At 36.2% G+C, this 25,004-nt stretch overlaps 2 protein-coding genes and 1 long non-coding RNA gene across 7 annotated transcripts in view; 2 read left to right on the top strand and 1 right to left on the bottom strand.

The window, feature by feature from the left end:
• Positions 1-11,398, top strand: part of LOC117328773 (low-density lipoprotein receptor-related protein 4-like) — a 56,157-nt gene extending 44,759 nt beyond the window's left edge. For 3 of the 4 annotated variants that reach the window (XM_033886310.1, XM_033886309.1, XM_033886311.1), the window contains 2 exons: positions 9,369-9,522; positions 10,894-11,398. In XM_033886310.1, the coding sequence (XP_033742201.1) occupies positions 9,369-9,522; positions 10,894-11,095 (356 nt within the window). In that variant the 3' untranslated portion in view covers positions 11,096-11,398. Of the gene's footprint in view, positions 1-9,368; positions 9,523-10,893 lie in introns of those variants that run through there. The other variant, XM_033886312.1, reaches the window with a different exon arrangement.
• A 2,144-nt stretch (positions 11,399-13,542) lies between these two features.
• Positions 13,543-16,678, bottom strand: LOC117328772. 2 transcript variants are annotated; one of them, XR_004533043.1, is made up of 5 exons: positions 16,326-16,678; positions 15,382-15,872; positions 14,922-15,078; positions 14,636-14,713; positions 13,543-14,068 (listed from the first exon to the last, which is right to left on the bottom strand). It is a non-coding gene; the product is annotated as an uncharacterized LOC117328772 (long non-coding RNA). The 2 variants fall into 2 exon arrangements; XR_004533044.1 differs by having other exon boundaries at positions 15,382-15,869.
• A 2,266-nt stretch (positions 16,679-18,944) lies between these two features.
• On the top strand, positions 18,945-24,998 carry LOC117329957 (ice-structuring glycoprotein-like). The gene is made up of 4 exons (XM_033888188.1): positions 18,945-19,032; positions 19,356-19,505; positions 19,850-19,999; positions 20,347-24,998. Exons 1-4 carry the CDS (start codon positions 18,945-18,947, stop codon positions 20,553-20,555), a joined length of 597 nt encoding a protein of 198 aa, XP_033744079.1. The 3' UTR covers positions 20,556-24,998.
• Positions 24,999-25,004: the final 6 nt, after the last annotated feature.

Genomic DNA, 25,004 nt, shown 5'->3' with positions numbered 1-25,004 from the left:
CGGACTGGTATAATGGTAAGTCATTGTGTACCTACAGTACCGGACTGGTATAATGGTAAGTCATTGTGTACTACAGTACCGGACTGGTATAATGGTAAGTCATTGTGTACCACAGTACCGGACTGGTATAATGGTAAGTCATTGTGTACTACAGTACCGGACTGGTATAATGGTAAGTCATTGTGTACCACAGTACCGGACTGGTATAATGGTAAGTCATTGTGTACCATAGTACCGGACTGGTATAATGGTAAGTCATTGTGTACCATAGTACCGGACTGGTATAATGGTAAGTCATTGTGTACCACAGTACCGGACTGGTATAATGGTAAGTCATTGTGTACTACAGTACCGGACTGGTATAATGGTAAGTCATTGTGTACCACAGTACCGGACTGGTATAATGGTAAGTCATTGTGTACCACAGTACCGGACTGGTATAATGGTAAGTCATTGTGTACCTACAGTACCGGACTGGTATAATGGTAAGTCATTGTGTACCACAGTACCGGACTGGTATAATGGTAAGTCATTGTGTACCATAGTACCGGACTGGTATAATGGTAAGTCATTGTGTACTACAGTACCGGACTGGTATAATGGTAAGTCATTGTGTACTACAGTACCGGACTGGTATAATGGTAAGTCATTGTGTACCACAGTACCGGACTGGTATAATGGTAAGTCATTGTGTACCACAGTACCGGACTGGTATAATGGTAAGTCATTGTGTACCACAGTACCGGACTGGTATAATGGTAAGTCATTGTGTACCATAGTACCGGACTGGTATAATGGTAAGTCATTGTGTACCATAGTACCGGACTGGTATAATGGTAAGTCATTGTGTACCACAGTACCGGACTGGTATAATGGTAAGTCATTGTGTACTACAGTACCGGACTGGTATCATGGTAAGTCATTGTGTACTGCAGTACCGGACTGGTGTAATGGTAAGTCATTGTGTACCATAGTACTGGACTGGTATAATGGTAGGTCATTGTGTACCATAGTACCGGACTGGTATAATGGTAAGTCATTGTGTACCATAGTACCGGACTGGTATAATGGTAAGTCATTGTGTACCATAGTACCGGACTGGTATAATGGTAAGTCATTGTGTACCATAGTACCGGACTGGTATAATGGTAAGTCATTGTGTACCATAGTACCGGACTGGTATAATGGTAAGTCGTTGTGTACTACAGTACCGGACTGGTATAATGGTAAGTCATTGTGTACCATAGTACCGGACTGGTATAATGGTAAGTCATTGTGTACCATAGTACTGGACTGGTATAATGGTAAGTCATTGTGTACCACAGTACCGGACTGGTATAATGGTAAGTCATTGTGTACTACAGTACCGGACTGGTATAATGGTAAGTCATTGTGTACCACAGTACCGGACTGGTATAATGGTAAGTCATTGTGTACTACAGTACCGGACTGGTATAATGGTAAGTCATTGTGTACCATAGTACCGGACTGGTATAATGGTAAGTCATTGTGTACCATAGTACCGGACTGGTATAATTGGTAAGTCATTGTGTACCATAGTACCGGACTGGTATAATGGTAAGTCATTGTGTACTACAGTACCGGACTGGTATAATGGTAAGTCATTGTGTACTACAGTACCGGACTGGTATAATGGTAAGTCATTGTGTACCACAGTACCGGACTGGTATAATGGTAAGTCATTGTGTACCATACAGTACCGGACTGGTATAATGGTAAGTCATTGTGTACTACAGTACCGGACTGGTATAATGGTAAGTCATTGTGTACCACAGTACCGGACTGGTATAATGGTAAGTCATTGTGTACCATAGTACCGGACTGGTATAATGGTAAGTCATTGTGTACCATAGTACCGGACTGGTATAATGGTAAGTCATTGTGTACCTACAGTACCGGACTGGTATAATGGTAAGTCATTGTGTACTACAGTACCGGACTGGTATAATGGTAAGTCATTGTGTACTACAGTACCGGACTGGTATAATGGTAAGTCATTGTGTACCTACAGTACCGGACTGGTATAATGGTAAGTCATTGTGTACCACAGTACCGGACTGGTATAATGGTAAGTCATTGTGTACCATAGTACCGGACTGGTATAATGGTAAGTCATTGTGTACCACAGTACCGGACTGGTATAATGGTAAGTCATTGTGTACCACAGTACCGGACTGGTATAATGGTAAGTCATTGTGTACCATAGTACCGGACTGGTATAATGGTAAGTCATTGTGTACTACAGTACCGGACTGGTATAATGGTAAGTCATTGTGTACCACAGTACCGGACTGGTATAATGGTAAGTCATTGTGTACCATAGTACCGGACTGGTATAATGGTAAGTCATTGTGTACCATAGTACCGGACTGGTATAATGGTAAGTCATTGTGTACTACAGTACCGGACTGGTATAATGGTAAGTCATTGTGTACTACAGTACCGGACTGGTATAATGGTAAGTCATTGTGTACTACAGTACCGGACTGGTATAATGGTAAGTCATTGTGTACCACAGTACCGGACTGGTATAATGGTAAGTCATTGTGTACTACAGTACCGGACTGGTATAATGGTAAGTCATTGTGTACTACAGTACCGGACTGGTATAATGGTAAGTCATTGTGTACCATAGTACCGGACTGGTATAATGGTAAGTCATTGTGTACCATAGTACCGGACTGGTATAATGGTAAGTCATTGTGTACTACAGTACCGGACTGGTATAATGGTAAGTCATTGTGTACTACAGTACCGGACTGGTATAATGGTAAGTCATTGTGTACTACAGTACCGGACTGGTATAATGGTAAGTCATTGTGTACCATAGTACCGGACTGGTATAATGGTAAGTCATTGTGTACCATAGTACCGGACTGGTATAATGGTAAGTCATTGTGTACCATAGTACCGGACTGGTATAATGGTAAGTCATTGTGTACTACAGTACCGGACTGGTATAATGGTAAGTCATTGTGTACTACAGTACCGGACTGGTATAATGGTAAGTCATTGTGTACCACAGTACCGGACTGGTATAATGGTAAGTCATTGTGTACTACAGTACCGGACTGGTATAATGGTAAGTCATTGTGTACCACAGTACCGGACTGGTATAATGGTAAGTCATTGTGTACCATAGTACCGGACTGGTATAATGGTAAGTCATTGTGTACCATAGTACCGGACTGGTATAATGGTAAGTCATTGTGTACTACAGTACCGGACTGGTATAATGGTAAGTCATTGTGTACTACAGTACCGGACTGGTATAATGGTAAGTCATTGTGTACTACAGTACCGGACTGGTATAATGGTAAGTCATTGTGTACCATAGTACCGGACTGGTATAATGGTAAGTCATTGTGTACCACAGTACCGGACTGGTATAATGGTAAGTCATTGTGTACCACAGTACCGGACTGGTATAATGGTAAGTCATTGTGTACTACAGTACCGGACTGGTATAATGGTAAGTCATTGTGTACCACAGTACCGGACTGGTATAATGGTAAGTCATTGTGTACCATAGTACCGGACTGGTATAATGGTAAGTCATTGTGTACCATAGTACCGGACTGGTATAATGGTAAGTCGTTGTGTACTACAGTACCGGACTGGTATAATGGTAAGTCATTGTGTACTACAGTACCGGACTGGTATAATGGTAAGTCATTGTGTACCACAGTACCGGACTGGTATAATGGTAAGTCATTGTGTACCATAGTACCTGGACTGGTATAATGGTAAGTCATTGTGTACCATAGTACCGGACTGGTATAATGGTAAGTCATTGTGTACTACAGTACCGGACTGGTATCATGGTAAGTCATTGTGTACCACAGTACCGGACTGGTGTAATGGTAAGTCATTGTGTACCATAGTACTGGACTGGTATAATGGTAGGTCATTGTGTACCATAGTACCAGACTGGTATAATCTTAAGTCATAGTGTACCATAGTACCGGACTAGTATAATGGTAAGTCGTTGTGTACTACAGTACCGGACTGGTATAATGGTAAGTCATTGTGTACTACAGTACCGGAATGGTATAATGGTAAGTCATTGTGTACCACAGTACCGGACTGGTATAATGGTAAGTCATTGTGTACTACAGTACCGGACTGGTATAATGGTAAGTCATTGTGTACCACAGTACCGGACTGGTATAATGGTAAGTCATTGTGTACCATAGTACCGGAACTGGTATAATGGTAAGTCATTGTGTACCATAGTACCGGACTGGTATAATGGTAAGTCATTGTGTACTACAGTACCGGACTGGTATAATGGTAAGTCATTGTGTACTACAGTACCGGACTGGTATAATGGTAAGTCATTGTGTACTACAGTACCGGACTGGTATAATGGTAAGTCATTGTGTACCATAGTACCGGACTGGTATAATGGTAAGTCATTGTGTACTACAGTACCGGACTGGTATAATGGTAAGTCATTGTGTACTACAGTACCGGACTGGTATAATGGTAAGTCATTGTGTACTACAGTACCGGACTGGTATAATGGTAAGTCATTGTGTACCACAGTACCGGACTGGTATAATGGTAAGTCATTGTGTACTACAGTACCGGACTGGTATAATGTTAAGTCATTGTGTACCACAGTACCGGACTGGTATAATGGTAAGTCTGTGTGTACCATAGTACCAGACTGGTATAATGGTAAGTCATTGTGTACCATAGTACCAGACTGGTATAATGGTAAGTCATTGTGTACTACAGTACCGGACTGGTATAATGGTAAGTCATTGTGTACCATAGTACCGGACTGGTATGATGGTAAGTCATTGTGTACCATAGTACTGGACTGGTATAATGGTAGGTCATTGTGTACCATAGTACCAGACTGGTATAATGGTAAGTCGTTGTGTACTACAGTACCGGACTGGTATAATGGTAAGTCATTGTGTACCATAGTACCGGACTGGTATAATGGTAAGTCATTGTGTACCATAGTACTGGACTGGTATAATGGTAAGTGATTGTGTACCACAGTACCGGACTGGTATAATGGTAAGTCATTGTGTACTACAGTACCGGACTGGTATCATGGTAAGTCATTGTGTACCACAGTACCGGACTGGTATAATGGTAAGTCATTGTGTACTACAGTACCGGACTGGTATAATGGTAAGTCATTGTGTACCATAGTACCGGACTGGTATAATGGTAAGTCATTGTGTACCATAGTACCGGACTGGTATAATGGTAAGTCATTGTATACCATAGTACCGGACTGGTATAATGGTAAGTCATTGTGTACTACAGTACCGGACTGGTATAATGGTAAGTCATTGTGTACTACAGTACCGGACTGGTGTAATGGTAAGTCATTGTATACCACAGTACCTTACTGGTATAATGGTAAGTCATTGTGTACTACAGTACCGGACTGGTATAATAGTAAGTCATTGTGTACTACAGTACCGGACTGGTATAATGGTAAGTCATTGTGTACCACAGTACCGGACTGGTATAATGGTAAGTCATTGTGTACCATAGTACCGGACTGGTATAATGGTAAGTCATTGTGTACCATAGTACCGGACTGGTATAATGGTAAGTCATTGTGTACCACAGTACCGGACTGGTATAATGGTAAGTCATTGTGTACTACAGTACCGGACTGGTATAATGGTAAGTCATTGTGTACTACAGTACCGGACTGGTATAATGGTAAGTCATTGTGTACCACAGTACCGGACTGGTATAATGGTAAGTCATTGTGTACCACAGTACCGGACTGGTATAATGGTAAGTCATTGTGTACCATAGTACCGGACTGGTATAATGGTAAGTCATTGTGTACCACAGTACCGGACTGGTATAATGGTAAGTCATTGTGTACCACAGTACCGGACTGGTATAATGGTAAGTCATTGTGTACCATAGTACCGGACTGGTATAATGGTAAGTCATTGTGTACTACAGTACCGGACTGGTATAATGGTAAGTCATTGTGTACCACAGTACCGGACTGGTATAATGGTAAGTCATTGTGTACCATAGTACCGGACTGGTATAATGGTAAGTCATTGTGTACCATAGTACCGGACTGGTATAATGGTAAGTCATTGTGTACTACAGTACCGGACTGGTATAATGGTAAGTCATTGTGTACTACAGTACCGGACTGGTATAATGGTAAGTCATTGTGTACTACAGTACCGGACTGGTATAATGGTAAGTCATTGTGTACCACAGTACCGGACTGGTATAATGGTAAGTCATTGTGTACTACAGTACCGGACTGGTATAATGGTAAGTCATTGTGTACCACAGTACCGGACTGGTATAATGGTAAGTCATTGTGTACCATAGTACCGGACTGGTATAATGGTAAGTCATTGTGTACCATAGTACCGGACTGGTATAATGGTAAGTCATTGTGTACTACAGTACCGGACTGGTATAATGGTAAGTCATTGTGTACTACAGTACCGGACTGGTATAATGGTAAGTCATTGTGTACTACAGTACCGGACTGGTATAATGGTAAGTCATTGTGTACTACAGTACCGGACTGGTATAATGGTAAGTCATTGTGTACCACAGTACCGGACTGGTATAATGGTAAGTCATTGTGTACCACAGTACCGGACTGGTATAATGGTAAGTCATTGTGTACCACAGTACCGGACTGGTATAATGGTAAGTCATTGTGTACAACAGTACCGGACTGGTATAATGGTAAGTCATTGTGTACTACAGTACCGGACTGGTATAATGGTAAGTCATTGTGTACTACAGTACCGGACTGGTATAATGGTAAGTCATTGTGTACCATAGTACCGGACTGGTATAATGGTAAGTCATTGTGTACTACAGTACCGGACTGGTATAATGGTAAGTCATTGTGTACCACAGTACCGGACTGGTATAATGGTAAGTCATTGTGTACCATCAGTACCGGACTGGTATAATGGTAAGTCATTGTGTACATAGTACCGGACTGGTATAATGGTAAGTCATTGTGTACCACAGTACCGGACTGGTATAATGGTAAGTCATTGTGTACCATAGTACCGGACTGGTATAATGGTAAGTCATTGTGTACCACAATACCGGACTGGTATAATGGTAAGTCATTGTGTACCATAGTACCAGACTGGTATAATGTTAAGTCATTGTGTACCATAGTACCGGACTCGTATAATGGTAAGTCGTTGTGTACTACAGTACCGGACTGGTATAATGGTAAGTCATTGTGTACTACAGTACCGGACTGGCATCATGGTAAGTCATTGTGTACCACAGTACCGGACTGGTGTAATGGTAAGTCATTGTGTACCATAGTACTGGACTGGTATAATGGTAAGTCATTGTGTACCATAGTACTGGACTGGTATAATGGTAGGTCATTGTGTACCATAGTACTGGACTGGTATAATGGTAAGTCATTGTGTACCATAGTACTGGACTGGTATAATGGTAGGTCATTGTGTACCATAGTACCAGACTGGTATAATGGTAGGTCATTGTGTACCATAGTACCAGACTGGTATAATCTTAAGTCATAGTGTACCATAGTACCGAACTGGTATAATTGTAAGTCGTGTACTACAGTACCGGACTGGTATAATGGTAAGTCATTGTGTACTACAGTACCGGACTGGTATAATGGTAAGTCATTGTGTACCACAGTACCGGACTGGTATAATGGTAAGTCATTGTGTACTACAGTACCGGACTGGTATAATGGTAAGTCATTGTGTACCACAGTACCGGACTGGTATAATGGTAAGTCATTGTGTACCATAGTACCAGACTGGTATAATGGTAAGTCATTGTGTACCATAGTACCGGACTGGTATAATGGTAAGTCATTGTGTACTACAGTACCGGACTGGTATAATGGTAAGTCATTGTGTACTACAGTACCGGACTGGTATAATGGTAAGTCATTGTGTACTACAGTACCGGACTGGTATAATGGTAAGTCATTGTGTACCATAGTACCGGACTGGTATAATGGTAAGTCATTGTGTACCACAGTACCGGACTGGTATAATGGTAAGTCATTGTGTACTACAGTACCGGACTGGTATAATGGTAAGTCATTGTGTACTACAGTACCGGACTGGTATAATGGTAAGTCATTGTGTACTACAGTACCGGACTGGTATAATGGTAAGTCATTGTGTACTACAGTACCGGACTGGTATAATGGTAAGTCATTGTGTACCATAGTACCGGACTGGTATAATGGTAAGTCATTGTGTACCACAGTACCGGACTGGTATAATGGTAAGTCATTGTGTACTACAGTACCGGACTGGTATAATGGTAAGTCATTGTGTACCATAGTACCGGACTGGTATAATGGTAAGTCATTGTGTACTACAGTACCGGACTGGTATAATGGTAAGTCATTGTGTACACAGTACCGGACTGGTATAATGGTAAGTCATTGTGTACTACAGTACCGGACTGGTATAATGGTAAGTCATTGTGTACTACAGTACCGGACTGGTATAATGGTAAGTCATTGTGTACTACAGTACCGGACTGGTATAATGGTAAGTCATCGTGTACCACAGTACCGGACTGGTATAATGGTAAGTTATTGTGTACTACAGTACCGGACTGGTATAATGGTAAGTCATTGTGTACCACAGTACCGGACTGGTATAATGGTAAGTCTTTGTGTACCATAGTACCAGACTGGTATAATGGTAAGTCATTGTGTACCATAGTACCAGACTGGTATAATGGTAAGTCATTGTGTACTACAGTACCGGACTGGTATAATGGTAAGTCATTGTGTACCACAGTACCGGACAGGTATAATGGTAAGTCATTGTGTACTGCAGTACCGGACTGGTATAATGGTAAGTCATTGTGTACCATAGTACCGGACTGGTATAATGGTAAGTCATTGTGTACTACAGTACCGGACAGGTATAATGGTAAGTCATTGTGTACTGCAGTACCGGTCATGTATAATGGTAAGTCATTGTGTACCATAGTACCGGACTGGTATAATGGTAAGTCATTGTGCACTACAGTACCGGACTGGTATAATGGTAAGTCAGTGTGTACCATGGTACCGGACTGGTATAATGGTAAGTCATTGTGTACCATAGTACCGGACTGGTATAATGGTAAGTCTTTGTCTACCACACAACCTGTTTGGTGTAATTTTAAGGCCTTATGTACCATAGTACAGAAGTGTTATGTTCATCCTATATAAAGTTCCATATTTGTGTCTATGTATCATATTCAAAGTTAAATTTTACCATTGAATAACATAATTAGATAGAAAGGTAGGTGAACACCGATACAGCTATCATAAATGTATAACGATAGCTCGTACTTCCATACAGGTGACGTCTTGATATGGTGTGATGCCCAGACGGATGTTTTCGAGAGTGTGCATACAAACGGAACGGGAAGAGTTGAATTGATATCATTTAACAACCATTGTTTTGATTTTGCCATCTACGAAGAGTACATATATGTTAACGACTGGGTTTATTCGTAAGTAAACTGACAAGACATTTATTATTAACATTATAGATTTGAGTGGAGACCCTCAGAAGTGTCCAATCAAATTAGTAACGATATGTTTCAGGAGAAAAGAGTATTCTGTTTCATTGACATACCCGCCATACAATCAATGTCAAATCCAAGTTAAGTCTCAAAATGACAATTAGGCTGGTGACAACAGAACCACCATGCATATCAACAAAAATCAAACACCATTCACTGTTGTATATCACAAGGAAATAAAGCATATCAAATAAAATCACGATGTTAACCATAAAACTTTCCCATGGACATCACCAACCTGCATCTTCGGTCAGCAGTCGTCATCTGTCAGGGAAATCGTGATATAATGGAAACAGGTCATTCACTATCGAAACATCTGCAGTATGTTAACACCGTAGGTAGAGAATCAGGGATGCTACTATCTAGAAATAGAAAATGAATAGTTGTAAAATAGAAATCATCACACCCACGTGCACCTAGCTGTCATTATATCATCGATATTTATGGTGTTAGTTTATATGTACTAGTCATTGTGAGTGTACATGTGAGTCACACAATAATCCAACGCACTGGATTTTTTATTTTTATTTTTTAGCTCTAATTACTGAAACCTGGTTTTTAACATCTCACTTTCAAATATCGAATGCAAATACTTTTATTTGTGTAAGCCTGGATCATGTTCAGAGAATGAAGCTTGTTTGTTGCAAAAAGTTGACTCGCAAAGACAACAAAAAATACATTGCTGTTAAAAGGTTATTTATTGAATGACTGATGAACTCTTGAGAGTCCACAATATATCATTATTCAACATGAATAATGTTTGATGTAATGGAAAAAACAGAGTGTATTTACTGAATATAATGATGTAGCAACAAAGATGGGGTACAAATGATGGCAGGTCTGGCTCTAGAATAAACATAAGGGGTGGGATAAAAAGGGGTGGGTTTTACAAACACAAATGTCCAAAGCATGTGAATAGCTGAATACACGCCCTATATGATTGGTCAATCGGGACTATCACGGCAAGGGTCATGCTGACCCCCATGCCCTGATCACGCGTGATGACTCCCTAAGGGATAAGGCATGCATGTCCAAAAACACTTGATAGCCAAAATAGCCACAGCTGGTCAGCAACTGGGAGATGACCTCTGACTGAAAATAATAGCCTCTAATCTCATAATCTAGAGCCAGCCTCATATTAATTAACCATACACATAGATTCACACAATAGTATCAGAACAATTAAAATGTTAGAATAAAAAAGGGAAAAACCCATCTTACACAAACGTATTTATTTCCATGAAATAAATTATTTTGTTATCCTGCATAACAAAATCTGTAATACTTCAAAATTTGCAGAAAGATGGTTCGAGTTCAGACAAATGGCAGTGTTGCTGAGCTGTTTGGACCTTCGTTAAGCCGACGATATGGAATATTTCATTACATAAAAGGTAACATCAGTTATATCTACGAATTCCTTTCCGTTAAATCTGTAATTGTAATTTTATATTTGCTTCCGAATTTTAAGATATATATATTTATTTATTGGGCATTGAAATAATAGAAATAAATCTTGGATAACAATAAATTATCAAATGTAAAACATCATACACTATATTGTTCTTCGTAGTGATTATGTATTGTATGCTTCACTGATTACTGGCATTTATGTTAAATTATCACACATTACATCGCTGTGATGTTTGTCCAGTTATGTATAGTGCATGATTGAATACTTAATGCTTGATAATTACCATTTATATTGAATGGTTAAATACTATATGTTTATAATTACCAGTTCTATTGAATGGTCAAATACTAAATGTTTATTATTATCAGCTTTATTATATGAAAGGATAATTTTTAAAAATATAATCAGACTATTTACATTTCATGAATCTGACAGAGTTCTTACATATTGGTTGTCATCTGTTTAACCCATTGTATTTGATTATCACTTTTATTTCATTTGATTCTGTGCATACATTCATGTATAGCTTCTAACACTAACACCTAACAGTAGTTGTATATTAGGGTTGGTCCACATCGTCCTGATCCTAAATCCTGCAGGATTTAGGATCAGGATTAAGGACGATCAGGATCACTCCTAACTCCTTAAGGATCATCAGGATCAAGGAAGATTAAATATAAATAAAAATAGTTCACAAGTCATCGTTAAAAACAAATTTACGGCTTACTGAAATTGAACAATATCATTGTCGAGTGTCCAGTTACGACTATGTACGAACGCTTTTTAAATAGCATTGATCTTTATTTTTTCCTTCGCATTCAGCATATTTTTTTCTACATAATCTATGATTGAATCAAGCTATTCTTCACACTTAATCATTATCACAGTTCATCGAGTTGACAGTGATATTTGTATTTGTAATCCAAATTTTGTTGGTTTTTTCTTTCATGCCAGACTGCAGCTAAAAATAGGTTTAGTTTCACCTGTGAAGTGTATGCAATCAAATGGTAAATAAAAAATAGAAATGTTCGCCAGCAATAAAAAAAATTCTGTTGACTATGGATGACTATCATATTAACCGAAATTGAACAGTATCATTATAGGTGTCCAGTTACGTCTATATACAAATGGTGTTTAAATGGAAATGCCCGCCGACAATAAAATTATTCTATCGACTATGAATGACTATCATATTGTCACCATTGATTTACATCTGTTTTGAATTCAGATTTCACCATCACATTATACTTAAACTGTCACACGAGTATCCCCACCAAACGCACCAGTCTAGTAATGGATACTATAGTTACTGAGAATCAGCGAACCGACAACAAAGGAGTATCTCCACCAAACAGGCCAGTCTAGAAATAGGGAACTATAGTTACTAAGAATCAGCGAACCGGCAACAAATTGTCTTTTGTTTTCTGTCCTCAATCAAATTGATGCATCCAAATCTCGTTAAAAGTTAAGGTATTAGAAAAAAAAAGAAAAAAAAAACCAACACAGGAACAGTTTAGGTGTTTTTATTTAAAATGAATCTGTATCTACCAAGTAACGACAAACAGAGTTTCTGTTTTAGAAAAATGCTAACCCCCAAATGCTGCAATTTACAGCGGGGTGGATGTACGAAGTGAAAATGGACTCCTTCACATTACTGTAAGAGAATATCTTTACAAGGAAAGTCGACAGCAACAATTCAACAGATTCCAATTTGCAATTCTGAATCTATATCCACCAGGTAATGGTCGACAAAATTTAACTTTTAAAAGAGTATTCGACTCAGTTAGAGCAATTTACTGCGAGGTTAATGTACAAAGTGAAGACGGATTCATCTATGTAATTGAGAAGGAATCCATTTACAAGGACAATCAACAGTGACCATTGAATGAATTTCAATTCAGGATTCTAGCATGTCCTCTTCATATGGTAGGTATATCATCACAGATTCTTCACAGCAATAATTTGTAATCTACTAACTATTAATTAAAACTAAAACAGTATTTCTTCTCTATCTGAAAATTTTATTAAAGATATAAAACAATTAAAGCAAAAAAAAAAAAAATCACAAAAAAAAGCACCAACATGTGAAACATTTATTAGAGACATAATTACAATACGGTTAATTATCACAATACAATTAATTATCACAGTAATAACATGCATAATTAGAATGTTTACAAAAAAAAGCACCAGTACACGCAACATTAATTAAAGATACAATTAATCATCACAGAACAAAAATTAATTAACACAGTTATAACCTGTATAGTTAGAATATTTACAAAAATTAAAATCTCACCCTGAGTATCATTTGAAACATACATAACACATTTAAAAAATACAATTAACTATCACAGAACAACAATTAATTAACGTAGTTATAACATGTATAATTAGAACATGTATGCGAAATTAAAATACTCATCCTGAGTATTTTCTCAAAAAAAAAAAAAAATTATCAACATGTATAATTAGATGTATATAAAGAAATCAAAATCTCAATCTTCTTAAATATTTACAAAAAAATTAAAGCACCAGTACACTCAACATTAATTAAAGATACATTTGAATTATAATCAGAACAACAATAACATGTATAATTGGGATATGTATACAAAATTACAAATCTCACCCTGAGTATCATTTGAAACATACATAACACATTTTAAAAATACAATTAATTATCACAGAACACAATTAATTAACACAGTTATAACAAATATAATTATAATATTTACAACAATTAAAATCTCGCCCTGAGTATCATTTGAAACATATATAACACATTTAAAATACAATTAATTATCACAGAACAACAATTAATTAACACTGTTATAACATGTATAATAAGAACATGTATGCGAAATTAAAATACTCATCCTGAGTATTTTCTCAAAAACAAAAAAAAAATATTAATATGTATAATTAGATGTATATAAAAAAAATCAAAATCTCAATCCTCTTTTGTGGAGGACACATGGGTAGTCATCCTCTCGAAGAACTGTTGATGTCTTCTTTCGAACAGTGTGATATCGCCATCGCTACCACTATCGAAACTTCTTCCTGTAAATTATAAAATGTAAAATATTGTAAAACTGAATACACATAAGGATTCTGAAATTCTTATCAATAAAATTAACCACTGCTGTCAACTGAATAAAAAGTAGATGTAAAAACTTAAAGCTAGAATATGATTAAGATGCTGTTCAGGTAATACTCAACCCGTATAAGTACATAACTTACATATAGCATGCTTCGATCCTAAATTGTTCGCCTGCTTAGATCTTAAATTATAGGTGTGCCGAACTCGGAGCCCATACGAATGTTGTCTACCCCCTCGTCTGTTTGGTCTTCTGTCTCTGTCCTGTCGTCTGTCCACCTGTTCAACCCTTAAGTCGTGCTGTCTCTGTCGTCCGTCTACCTGTTCAATTTATAAATCATGGTGTCTCTGTCGCCCGTCTACCAGTTGAACATCCATGTCGTATCGTCTTTCTAGTCTGCTACTAGTTAGTCGGTGGATAATGAAGCTACCCACCAACATAATAATGTCTATGACGATATTAATGTCGATCCAAGCAATTACATCTGAAGAAAACAAAGAGAGAGAAAAAAAAGGTCATAATCATTTACCTTTACATTTTCTGTAAATAGTGATCACAACCTCACCCACTCCGGCAAGGATTGCCACAGAGACCACTGATGCAGCACCTATATATTTACATATATAAAAAATGAAGTCAAATGATTTCTTAGTGCTACTCATCAGGAAGGTATTTATATATATATATATATATATATATATATATAAACTATATTGGTATCTTCATTCGAGCTAGTGTTACTAATTTTATATAATGATAATTTCAAAAAGTGACACTCTTATCATGTTCAATCTAATCATTTTTTTATTACTCACCATTACATAATATAGTCATCCAAGTACTGGTAGACTGTGGGCGGTTCTAGGTGGCGGCTCCCGGTCCAGCATCAGAGGTGGTAGCATCAGAGGTAATGGTCCTTGATCCTACATCAGTTGCTGTGGTGACCTGTTCCATCTCACGGGTAGTCAATTGCTGAAATAAGTCAATAAAAACACTCCAGCTTATTATCTCCAGCATGCATATAATAAACTAACAAAACGATACTGTAATATAAATCATCCAAACAAACAATGTATCAAGAAAAGTGGAGGGTAGATAATCCAGATAAAATGTAATGGTGCTTCATAATATAAAAGGATATTACTGCATTATTAGCATTAAAATGCTGATAATAATTAAGTAGACATTCGCTACCATAATAAGTAGATCTCAAATCAATCATTTAATTAAATCATCTAGCTAAAACATGAATATTATGCATAGTCAATTACTTACCTGTCTGATGCTAGTCCTTTGATAATTGTTAGAAGGGCCGGTGTTCATGGTTCCTTATTCAGCATCAGTTGCTATGGTGACCTGTTCCATCTCACGGGTAGTCAATTGCTCAAATAAGTCAATAAAAACAAACTCCCGCTTATTATCTCGAGCATGCATATAATAAACGGACAAACCGATACTGTAATATAAATCATCCAAACATCTGTGAAATACTAACATTTATACAAACAATGTATCAAGAAAAGTGGAGGGTAGATAATCCAGATAAAATTAATGGTGCTTCATAAAGGGATATAACTGCATTATTAGCATTCGATACCATAATAAGTAGATCTCAAATCAATCATTTAATTAAATCATCTAGCTACAACATGAATATTACGCAGTCAATTACTTACCTGTCTGATGCTAGTCCTTTGATAATTGTCAAAAGGGCCGATGCCTATGGTTGCTGTGGTGACCTGTTCCATCTCACGGGTAGTCAACTGCTGAAATAAGTCAATGAAATACTATCATCAATACAAACTATTCGGTATAATCATAACCTTTTTTTTATATCTAAATCATTAAGAAAATAAAACAAAAAAAGGGATTTTTTTTGTAAATATGTTGCAGAAGTTTTCCTTTTTCTGTTTGTTTTGTTTATTTTATTTTGTATGAATCTTTACCTTTTACTCCATGTTTTGGTATTTCATAAAATTGTTAAATGAACAATCAATTTGTGACGGATTGTTTACAATCTTATTATTTCTACTTCAATCAAAACAATCAGGTTCCAAGCATATGGCTATGGATTCAACGTGACAGGATTATCATATAAAATCACCAAGAATTAAACCGTCATCAATTTTCATTTGGAGTTTTAGGTATAAATATTACAATATCTACCGCCCAGGGATTTTCTTACCCTATAATTATTTGTGCTGTACTATAAATCATACCTGACAATTAGTAACGAGCTTCCCCCTCGATCTTCTCACAGTCCACATCTTCAGGTGATTGCTGGGTGATAGTAATGTCGAGGTTTGGAGAACAGTCTGTCCTCAGACTATATGTTGACTTCCAGTTCTTCACAATAAGCTGTGGTTGGTGTGGCAGTGTCCCGGTACAGATGCTGAATGTGAACCTGTTCACGCGAGAAATGAAATCTGTATTCATTCTGCATACTGCCGCGTTGAAATACGACGAGTCGACATCTTCTGTCACGAAACAAGCCCACAGCATTGGCATTGGTGATGGTGGTGCACAATAAGCTAGACTTAAGCACATGAAAAGACACAAACCATGCGTTGTGTGAGCCATCTTTGTCGGAAGTGGATGTGCGGGGTTCACACATCAGGATGAAATAACTCGCATGAAATTTAAATCAACGTTCCATTTTAATTATTTTTTATCGAAATTATTATTATTGATGTTAAAGAAAGTATAACAAATGAAAAGCTAAAATCGACCCCTCATATCATGGACTTTAATTTCACCTCTATGCAACATATGATGTAAGGGAAGTAACTCCTAATATACATCGATCTCTTTTCTCGTAAATTCAGTATAGATATATATATATTATACGTTAAATATTATGCTTTAAATATAAAGATACCGAATCACGATTGAGAAAAAGGCAATACCTAATCTGTTCGAGAGGTTGGGGGGTCTATAAACATGAGAATGGATAACTTCAAATGGAATGTAATACTTAAGCTTGATCACAAGGATGAATGACTTCAAGTGGAAACTACTATAGATACTATAGAAATTTATTTCTTTATTCTGTACTAATTACCGTTAGCCTTTTCCGATATTATATTACAATTGGCATACCTTTAAAAACTCTTTCTTCTTCTTCTAAATAAGCTTGAATAGAACAATAAGAACACATTTCTTTATTCTATGTCGGTGATAACCGTTCTCGAATAGTATTTTAAACAAAATAGAAAAGTACCACTCTACTTTTCTTATTCTATGTAAATTTATCGAGATGGAGAGAGAAACATATGAGGTTAATAAGAGAATTACTGAAGTTAATGATAATGTGAAGGTGGATCTACGGATTAGAACTGTGTACAAACCGGGAGAAGATTCTCTCGTTAATTTCAAAGTCTTAATGTTTGAAGGGAGGGAGGAGATCGATGTGTTAGCATTCTATCAAAGTTTCAAATGGGATAGAACAATGCCTATGAGGCGGATACGGATTGTTTCGAACGTAAAATTGATAGAGACAGGATGTAGGGAGAATTAAAGTTCAAATCGAAGTTAAGTACTACAAGACCCGTCATCTTTTGGAGATCTCTCTCAATGTTGAGAGAGTACGTCTGCACATCCTAGATACTGATGATGAGGATGAGGATGAGGAGGATGAAATATATGAAGAGTTTGAACGAGTGATCGAGATAAAAAAGCAATAAGAATTATTTAGAAAAGGTGAGAAATCTATGTTTCATTCAAGATCAAAGTACAGAAAGCACTGAAAGCTCAACATGTTCAGAGATAACAGTTCTTATTGTAATAAAATACCACCACGCCACGAATGTGAATGTTTCTCTTAATAATACTTATATAGATGATATTTGTTTTTATTAGCTAACGAATGTTATAAAGGCTTACGTGAGAAACTAAGATATATTTATTAGAAATCACAGATGTCTTTCTTTCATAATATTTGAGAAATTAACAATTAAACGTTTGAATAAGTACACAGATCCTATTTGGTAACAGAATTAAAGTATAACACAAAAAAAAAAATTTAAAAAAATTCTGAAGAGGCTGATGGGCTATCCCACTTCTACAGTATTATATTACATGCTGGCTATCACGAAATCGTCAGTGAACTGACGAGCATATCTAACCTTACTAATGACTCAGGTGTTCCTTTTATACTAACCGTGAGACTAAAACATTAACGATCGTATCTAACGAAAATACTCTTAAAGATGGGTTTTTATTTCTAAAGAAATATCAACCTCATATCATACCTAGAGTATTTTGTTACAATCAAGACGCTAGAAAGCCCCCCAATGGATGAAATATTCCTTTTATACCGCCCGTCAGACTAAAAACATTAACGATTGTGTCTAAAAAACTTTTAAAGATGAGTCTTCATTTTCTAAAGAAGTATCAACCTCACGTGACATCTAGAGTATTTTGTTACATTTAAGACTTCAGTCTCTATACATGACTCAGAGGTACCTTTTATAGTATTTTACAAACTTGCAAATTACTATATCTTTAATCTGCTTCTCACAGTTATCACATTTCGTGAATCAATTGTTTATTTTCTGAAAATGATGTAGATGATAGCAATGATGAGTTGGCAGGATCGACTAACTAGCTGACCATAAGGTTGAGAAAAAAAAACAACTTATTACGCATGAGTAAAACTTATAAATATCTGCTCACACGAGAAGTCTTCTGATTGGGTAAAGACATGATGTAGCATTCGATTGGCTTGTTTAGAAGGGGTACGTATGCATCATCGAGTTTTGGTGGGTATAAATCTGGCGGTAGGACAATCGTTCCCTCACACACGAATTCCGGTACAAATTGTGATTGTAAGAAAAAAAATGGCTCAAGGACAACTTAACGTGGCTCAATACGAGGAATACACCAAACGTGATGGGACGACGGAAAGACAACTAAAACTTCATATGAGTAATCTAGATGTGTCTGTTACACATTTCGACAAGAACGACACAACATACCTGCATGTGAATCGGGTCAGCAACGGGAAAAAGTATTATCTTTTTCTCACATGGGATGAATACCAGGAGATCATTGGATTGAAGGAAAAAATGGAGGATGTACTTTATTTGATTCAACCAGTAAGTTGTTTGAGTAGACATACATACATATATATATATATATATATATATATATATATATATATATATAATCAATAGTTATGGTTAAGATGCTACTAAATGACTCAATTGTTTTTTTTTTTTTTAAATATTATATATTTTTTTTATTTACAGACTTCCGGACAGGACCAGCTACAGAAGCAGCAACAGCAGCAACAACAACAGCCGCAGCAGCAGCAGCAGCAACATCCACAACGGGAACAACAGTATCAGCAGCAGCACCAGCGATGCCTTCAACAACAGTAGCAACAGCAACATCAACAAGTGGAGGACTTTTTATGATTTTCTCAATATGTTTCGTCGTGTTTTGGACTCTTCTTTAAGTTTTTATCAGTTATAAATGATTATGAGATATAAGTGACAGCTGAAATTGTTAGGTTTTTTTTTTTGTTTTTTTTTTATACTTTTCTTTGGACATCAGTGTATTCCTTTTTTTTTCTCTTTAAATCTGGATTAATGTTTTTCCATTGGATATGGAGGTATGTAAAATCAAAGAGAAACATCATTGATTCATTCAAAAAAATTATTTGTGTAAATTGTTTATTCTACAATGTGTCAAAACAATACATTCCATTCTATTTCATTTGTATATTTTTTTTTCTTTACAGACTTTCGGACAGAACCAGCTACAGAAGCAGCAACAGCAGCAACAACAACAGCCGCAGCAGCAGCAGCAACAACATCCACAACGGGAACAACAGTATCAGCAGCAGCAGCAGCGATACCTTCAACAACAGTAGCAACAGCAACATCAACAAGTGAAGGACTTTTTATGATTTTCTCAATATGTTTCGTCGTGTTTTGGACTCTTCTTTAAGTTTTTATCAGTTATAAATGATTATGAGATATAAGTGACAGTGGAAATTGTTAGGTTTTTTTTTTTTTTTTTTTTCCTTGATACTTTTCTTTGGACATCAGTGTATTCCTTTTTTTTCTCTTTAAATCTGGATTAATGTTTTTCCATTGGATATGGAGGTATGTAAAATCAAAAAGAAACATCATTGATTCATTCAAAAAAATTATTTGTGTAAATTGTTTATTCTACAATGTGTCAAAACAATACATTCCATTCTATTTCATTTGTATAATTTTTTTTTCTTTACAGACTTCCGGACAGGACCAGCTACAGAAGCAGCAACAGCAGCAACAACAACAGCCGCAGCAGCAGCAGCAGCAACATCCACAACGGGAACAACAGTATCAGCAGCAGCAGCAGCGATGCCTTCAACAACAGTAGCAAGAGCAACATCAACAAGTGAAGGACTTTTTATGATTTTCTCAATATGTTTCGTCGTGTTTTGGACTCTTCTTTAAGTTTTTATCAGTTATAAATGATTATGAGATATAAGTGACAGTGGAAATTGTTAGTTTTTTTTTTTTTTTTTTTGATACTTTTCTTTGGACATCGGTGTATTCCTTTTTTTTCTCTTTAAATCTGGATTAATGTTTTTCCATTGGATATGGAGGTATGTAAAATCAAAGAGAAACATCATCGATTCATTCAAAAAAATTATTTGTGTAAATTGTTTATTCTACAATGTGTCAAAACAATACATTCCATTCTATTTCATTTGTATAATTTTTTTTTCTTTACAGACTTTCGGACAGGAACAGCTACAGAAGCAGCAATAGCAGCAACAACAACAGCCGCAGCAGCAGCAGCAACAACATCCACAACGGGAACAACAGTATCAGCAGCAGCACCAGCGATACCTTCAACAACAGTAGCAAGAGCAACATCAACAAGTGGAGGACTTTTTATGATTTTCTCAATATGTTTCGTCGTGTTTTGGACTCTTCTTTAAGTTTTTATCAGTTATAAATGATTATGAGATATAATTGACAGTGGAAATTGTTAGGTTTTTTTTTTTTTTTTTTTATACTTTTCTTTGGACATCAGTGTATTCCTTTTTTTTCTCTTTAAATCTGGATTAATGTTTTTCCATTGGATATGGAGGTATGTAAAATCAAAGAGAAACATCATTGATTCATTCAAAAAAATTATTTGTGTAAATTGTTTATTCTACAATGTGTCAAAACAATACATTCCATTCTATTTCATTTGTATAAGCATTTATTTATACTCATATCTACCTATAAGCTGAGAATGTTTATCATAATGAGTACAAAATGTATACTCATATTATTCAAATAAGTATTAGATTTTTTATAATCTGGACATATAGTATTCTAATTCTAAATCAAATACCGATAATTTTATAACGTTAGAGATTACAAAAAAAAAAGAAGATACTGTATGTATTGTATACAGAACAAAATATTGTGATAAGACTATTCTTTCATGGTGGTCAACTAACATGGACGTTGATTAGCGTCAGAGGATAAAAAGCTATTTCTTCATGGATTAACGACCTTGTGGGGTTGCTAACATCACCCAATGATGCCAGTTAAGTAACTTTATTTTACCATAGTATGCAACCCGTTCATCCTTTGTATATTCACAACGTACAGAGTTATTTCTAAAGTGAAGTGGACAATGGTCAATCTTCCCGCGGATTCCTTTGTTTACATTGTATACTCCTAACAGACCACCTCAAACGTCCTGTCTCTACTATATATCATTGTACCTCATTCTACGAATTTGCAAACATTCAATATGTCTACTGAACTTTCTGGTAAAGTTAGGAAAGGCGTCCAAGCTATCAGTGAACTTCGTGACCCGGCATTAATCAAACAAGTAGTGACCCAACTAATGGACAACGCCATGTTTAAAGACGCGCTAGTGGGTGCTTTGGGAATCCCTGCCATGTATCATGAAATTGAATCTCTTGAAAATAAAATAGAACAATACTCTAGAAGGAATTGTTTGAAATTCAGAGGTATTCCTGAGTCCCAAGACGAGGACACTGACCAACTCATTATCAATGCGTGTAACAAGTACTTGGGGGGACTCATGGTCACCCAAAAGGACATTAGTCGTTCGCATCGAGTTGGGCCCAAAGTAAGGAATTATCCTAGGGGCATTATTGTTAGATTTCTGTCATATAGAACACGAGCAGCACTTTATGATGCCAGGTGCATTCTCTTCAAAAACAAACATGAATCTACTACCAACTCGGACCAGTCTACCCCAACTCGACCTACTCCGACTTCTTCGTTATATATAAACGAGGCGCTCACCAAAGCCAGGAGTCAAGTTTATGCTAAGGCGAGATTTCTTAAGTCCCAAAATCTCATCTCTGGTACATGGACAAATGACGGACGTATTGTTATCCGCAATTCGAGTGGCGAGAAATCCCAGGTTACCCGTCTTGACGAGCTATCGGCATATCCTGACCCCCCTCCCAAAACCCCTGGAATACGTACAGTCAAGAATTGGATTCCTGGTACACCTGATACCAGTGCACGTGCCAAACCGAGAACCCAACCTATTGAACCTAATAAATAAACTGTGTTCCTTGTCTGTATATTTTGTTTGTCCACTATATATAGCCCTATTTGTGTTAAGTCTGATCACATGAAACCCACTATATTGTAATTCTAATGGGTTCTGCATTGCTAGCATAATGCGTACAGTGTATATTGATGGTTATTATCCTGATTATACTAATTACTCTGATTTTTTCTTAGCATAGTCTATACAAGAAACGATTAGCATGTATTCACACTCATGTGCATGTATATATAAGTAAATCAGATCCCATATTTATTTCCATCTAATGCAACTCAACATAGTAATATTTCTATTTCTAATTGGTATATACATGTATGCTTCCCATACTGATATGAATTACTAAGATACACATGTACATTTAATCTAGTTAATCTTTTATTTATTTATAAATGGTACAGATAGTATTACATATAATATTGTTGATATGTAGTTATATGCATTGTAACTTCATATCAAGTACTGTGCATTGTAATTAATCAGTGTCATCTAAACATCTAATAAAAAAACGTATTAATGTGAATGATCATATGAATGTACATGCACTTGATTTCTCCCGGAGTACTGCTTGAAATAATGTGTGTATCTACATGATTTTTTTTTAAGAAAATAAGTATACTTATTATAATAAGCTTGTTTTGTACTTTCCACACAAAGGCAGGTCCTAGGTTGATGGTAATATTTAAAAAAATTATATGACGCAATGTTTGTATCTCCAGCTTTACAATCAGAGATGTAAAATTGTAGATCCAAATTATACACGTGTATACGTACGTGTCTCGTATATATACATGTACATACTATACCTCTTCTCCATATGAATAATACTTGTAGCAAAATATATATGAAATGACACTCATATTGTATACCTCACCGCGTTTCCTGAGGTTTCTTATTAATTATTTTCTATTTAATGTATTCCAAAAGTAAATGATAGTTATATCCAATGTAAATCCACGTGCACACTCAATGTTACAAATCGGCGTGCCTGCTTGTATGCGTATGGCTATCATAATGAAAGAGCACACCTCTCAGCTGAATATGATTACACTTAGTTATGTATATAGTCTCTCAAATGTAAGTTTAATTATTTATGTCATGTATTCATTATTGCTAATCTCTTTACTCAAAAGGAATTATCTGACCCATTGTTTGATACTTTGCAAATAATACAATCTAACTGTACTGAACACTAAATGGTAAGCAAACTGAAACTCAGTTAAGCGTTTGAGAGACTATGATGAGAATATATGATCGTGATCACTAGAGTGCTTTCACGTGGTCTGTATATAAATAGTTGTACGTTTTGTTTACAGTTTTGAAGATGTCCATCCATGTAAATAGCGGAATGTCTTCTATGATTTTCATCCATGTATGGTAATTACTTGTATATAAGTATTACTTTTGTGGACTTTGCCCACAAATCGCTTATTTTTTCACATTTTGTTTTATTATAACAATTTTAAGACTTGCCCAGTCTCAATGTATACATTTTCACTCGTACAGGTACATACAAATACCAGCTGTATCACATGCCCTATCAAATATGTTATAAAGATATGGTTATTTGATAATGACTAGTAGAGTAATATACTTGTTCTATGATAGGGCATGTAGATTCACTAGGGGCAACATGTACTTATTTGTGTTTAATTATAAATTAACTGTACAAAGTATTGCATACAATATAGCATATTATCTACCCGTGTATTCTACACCAATAGTTAACAACTTAATTTTTGTTCTATATATTATTGGTATGTTAATAATAATTAGTTGTGATGTTGAACTAAATCCAGGTCCCTTACACAACCTTGATATTTCCCACCTAAACATAAGATCACTAAGACATAAAATAGATATTATTGAAGCTGAATTATATGATAGTGACAGTATCTGTCTAACTGAAACACATCTCACTCCTGAAATACCTGATTCTGAACTAATGATTCAATCTTATTCTGAAAATATTCACAGACTAGACAGGAAAACTGGCCCCGGTGGTGGAGTTTTAATATATCATAGAAGATAATATTGTTACTAAAAGAAAACATGATCTTGAACAAGATGAAGTTGAAATGTTATGGGTAGAGGTCCACATTGAATCTCGAAAATTTTTATTGGCTGGTTTATATCGACCGGAATCACCAGTTAGATATTGGGACATTCTGGACACCATCATTAAAAAAGCCATTAACACAAATCTTGACAAAGTGATAACTGGTGATATCAATGTCAACATGCTTAATCTTCAACCTCATTCAAATCTGGCTAGAATGATGACTAAATTTAATCTTTCAAATCTCATAAAGGACCCTACTAGTATCACCCCAACTTCAACTTCAATTGAT

This window comes from Pecten maximus, chromosome 6 (assembly GCF_902652985.1).
Source record: "Pecten maximus chromosome 6, xPecMax1.1, whole genome shotgun sequence".
NCBI classification, from domain to species: Eukaryota; Metazoa; Mollusca; class Bivalvia; order Pectinida; family Pectinidae; genus Pecten; species Pecten maximus.
Note: the sequence above shows the minus strand (reverse complement) of the source record. Positions and strands in the feature narration are given on the sequence as shown.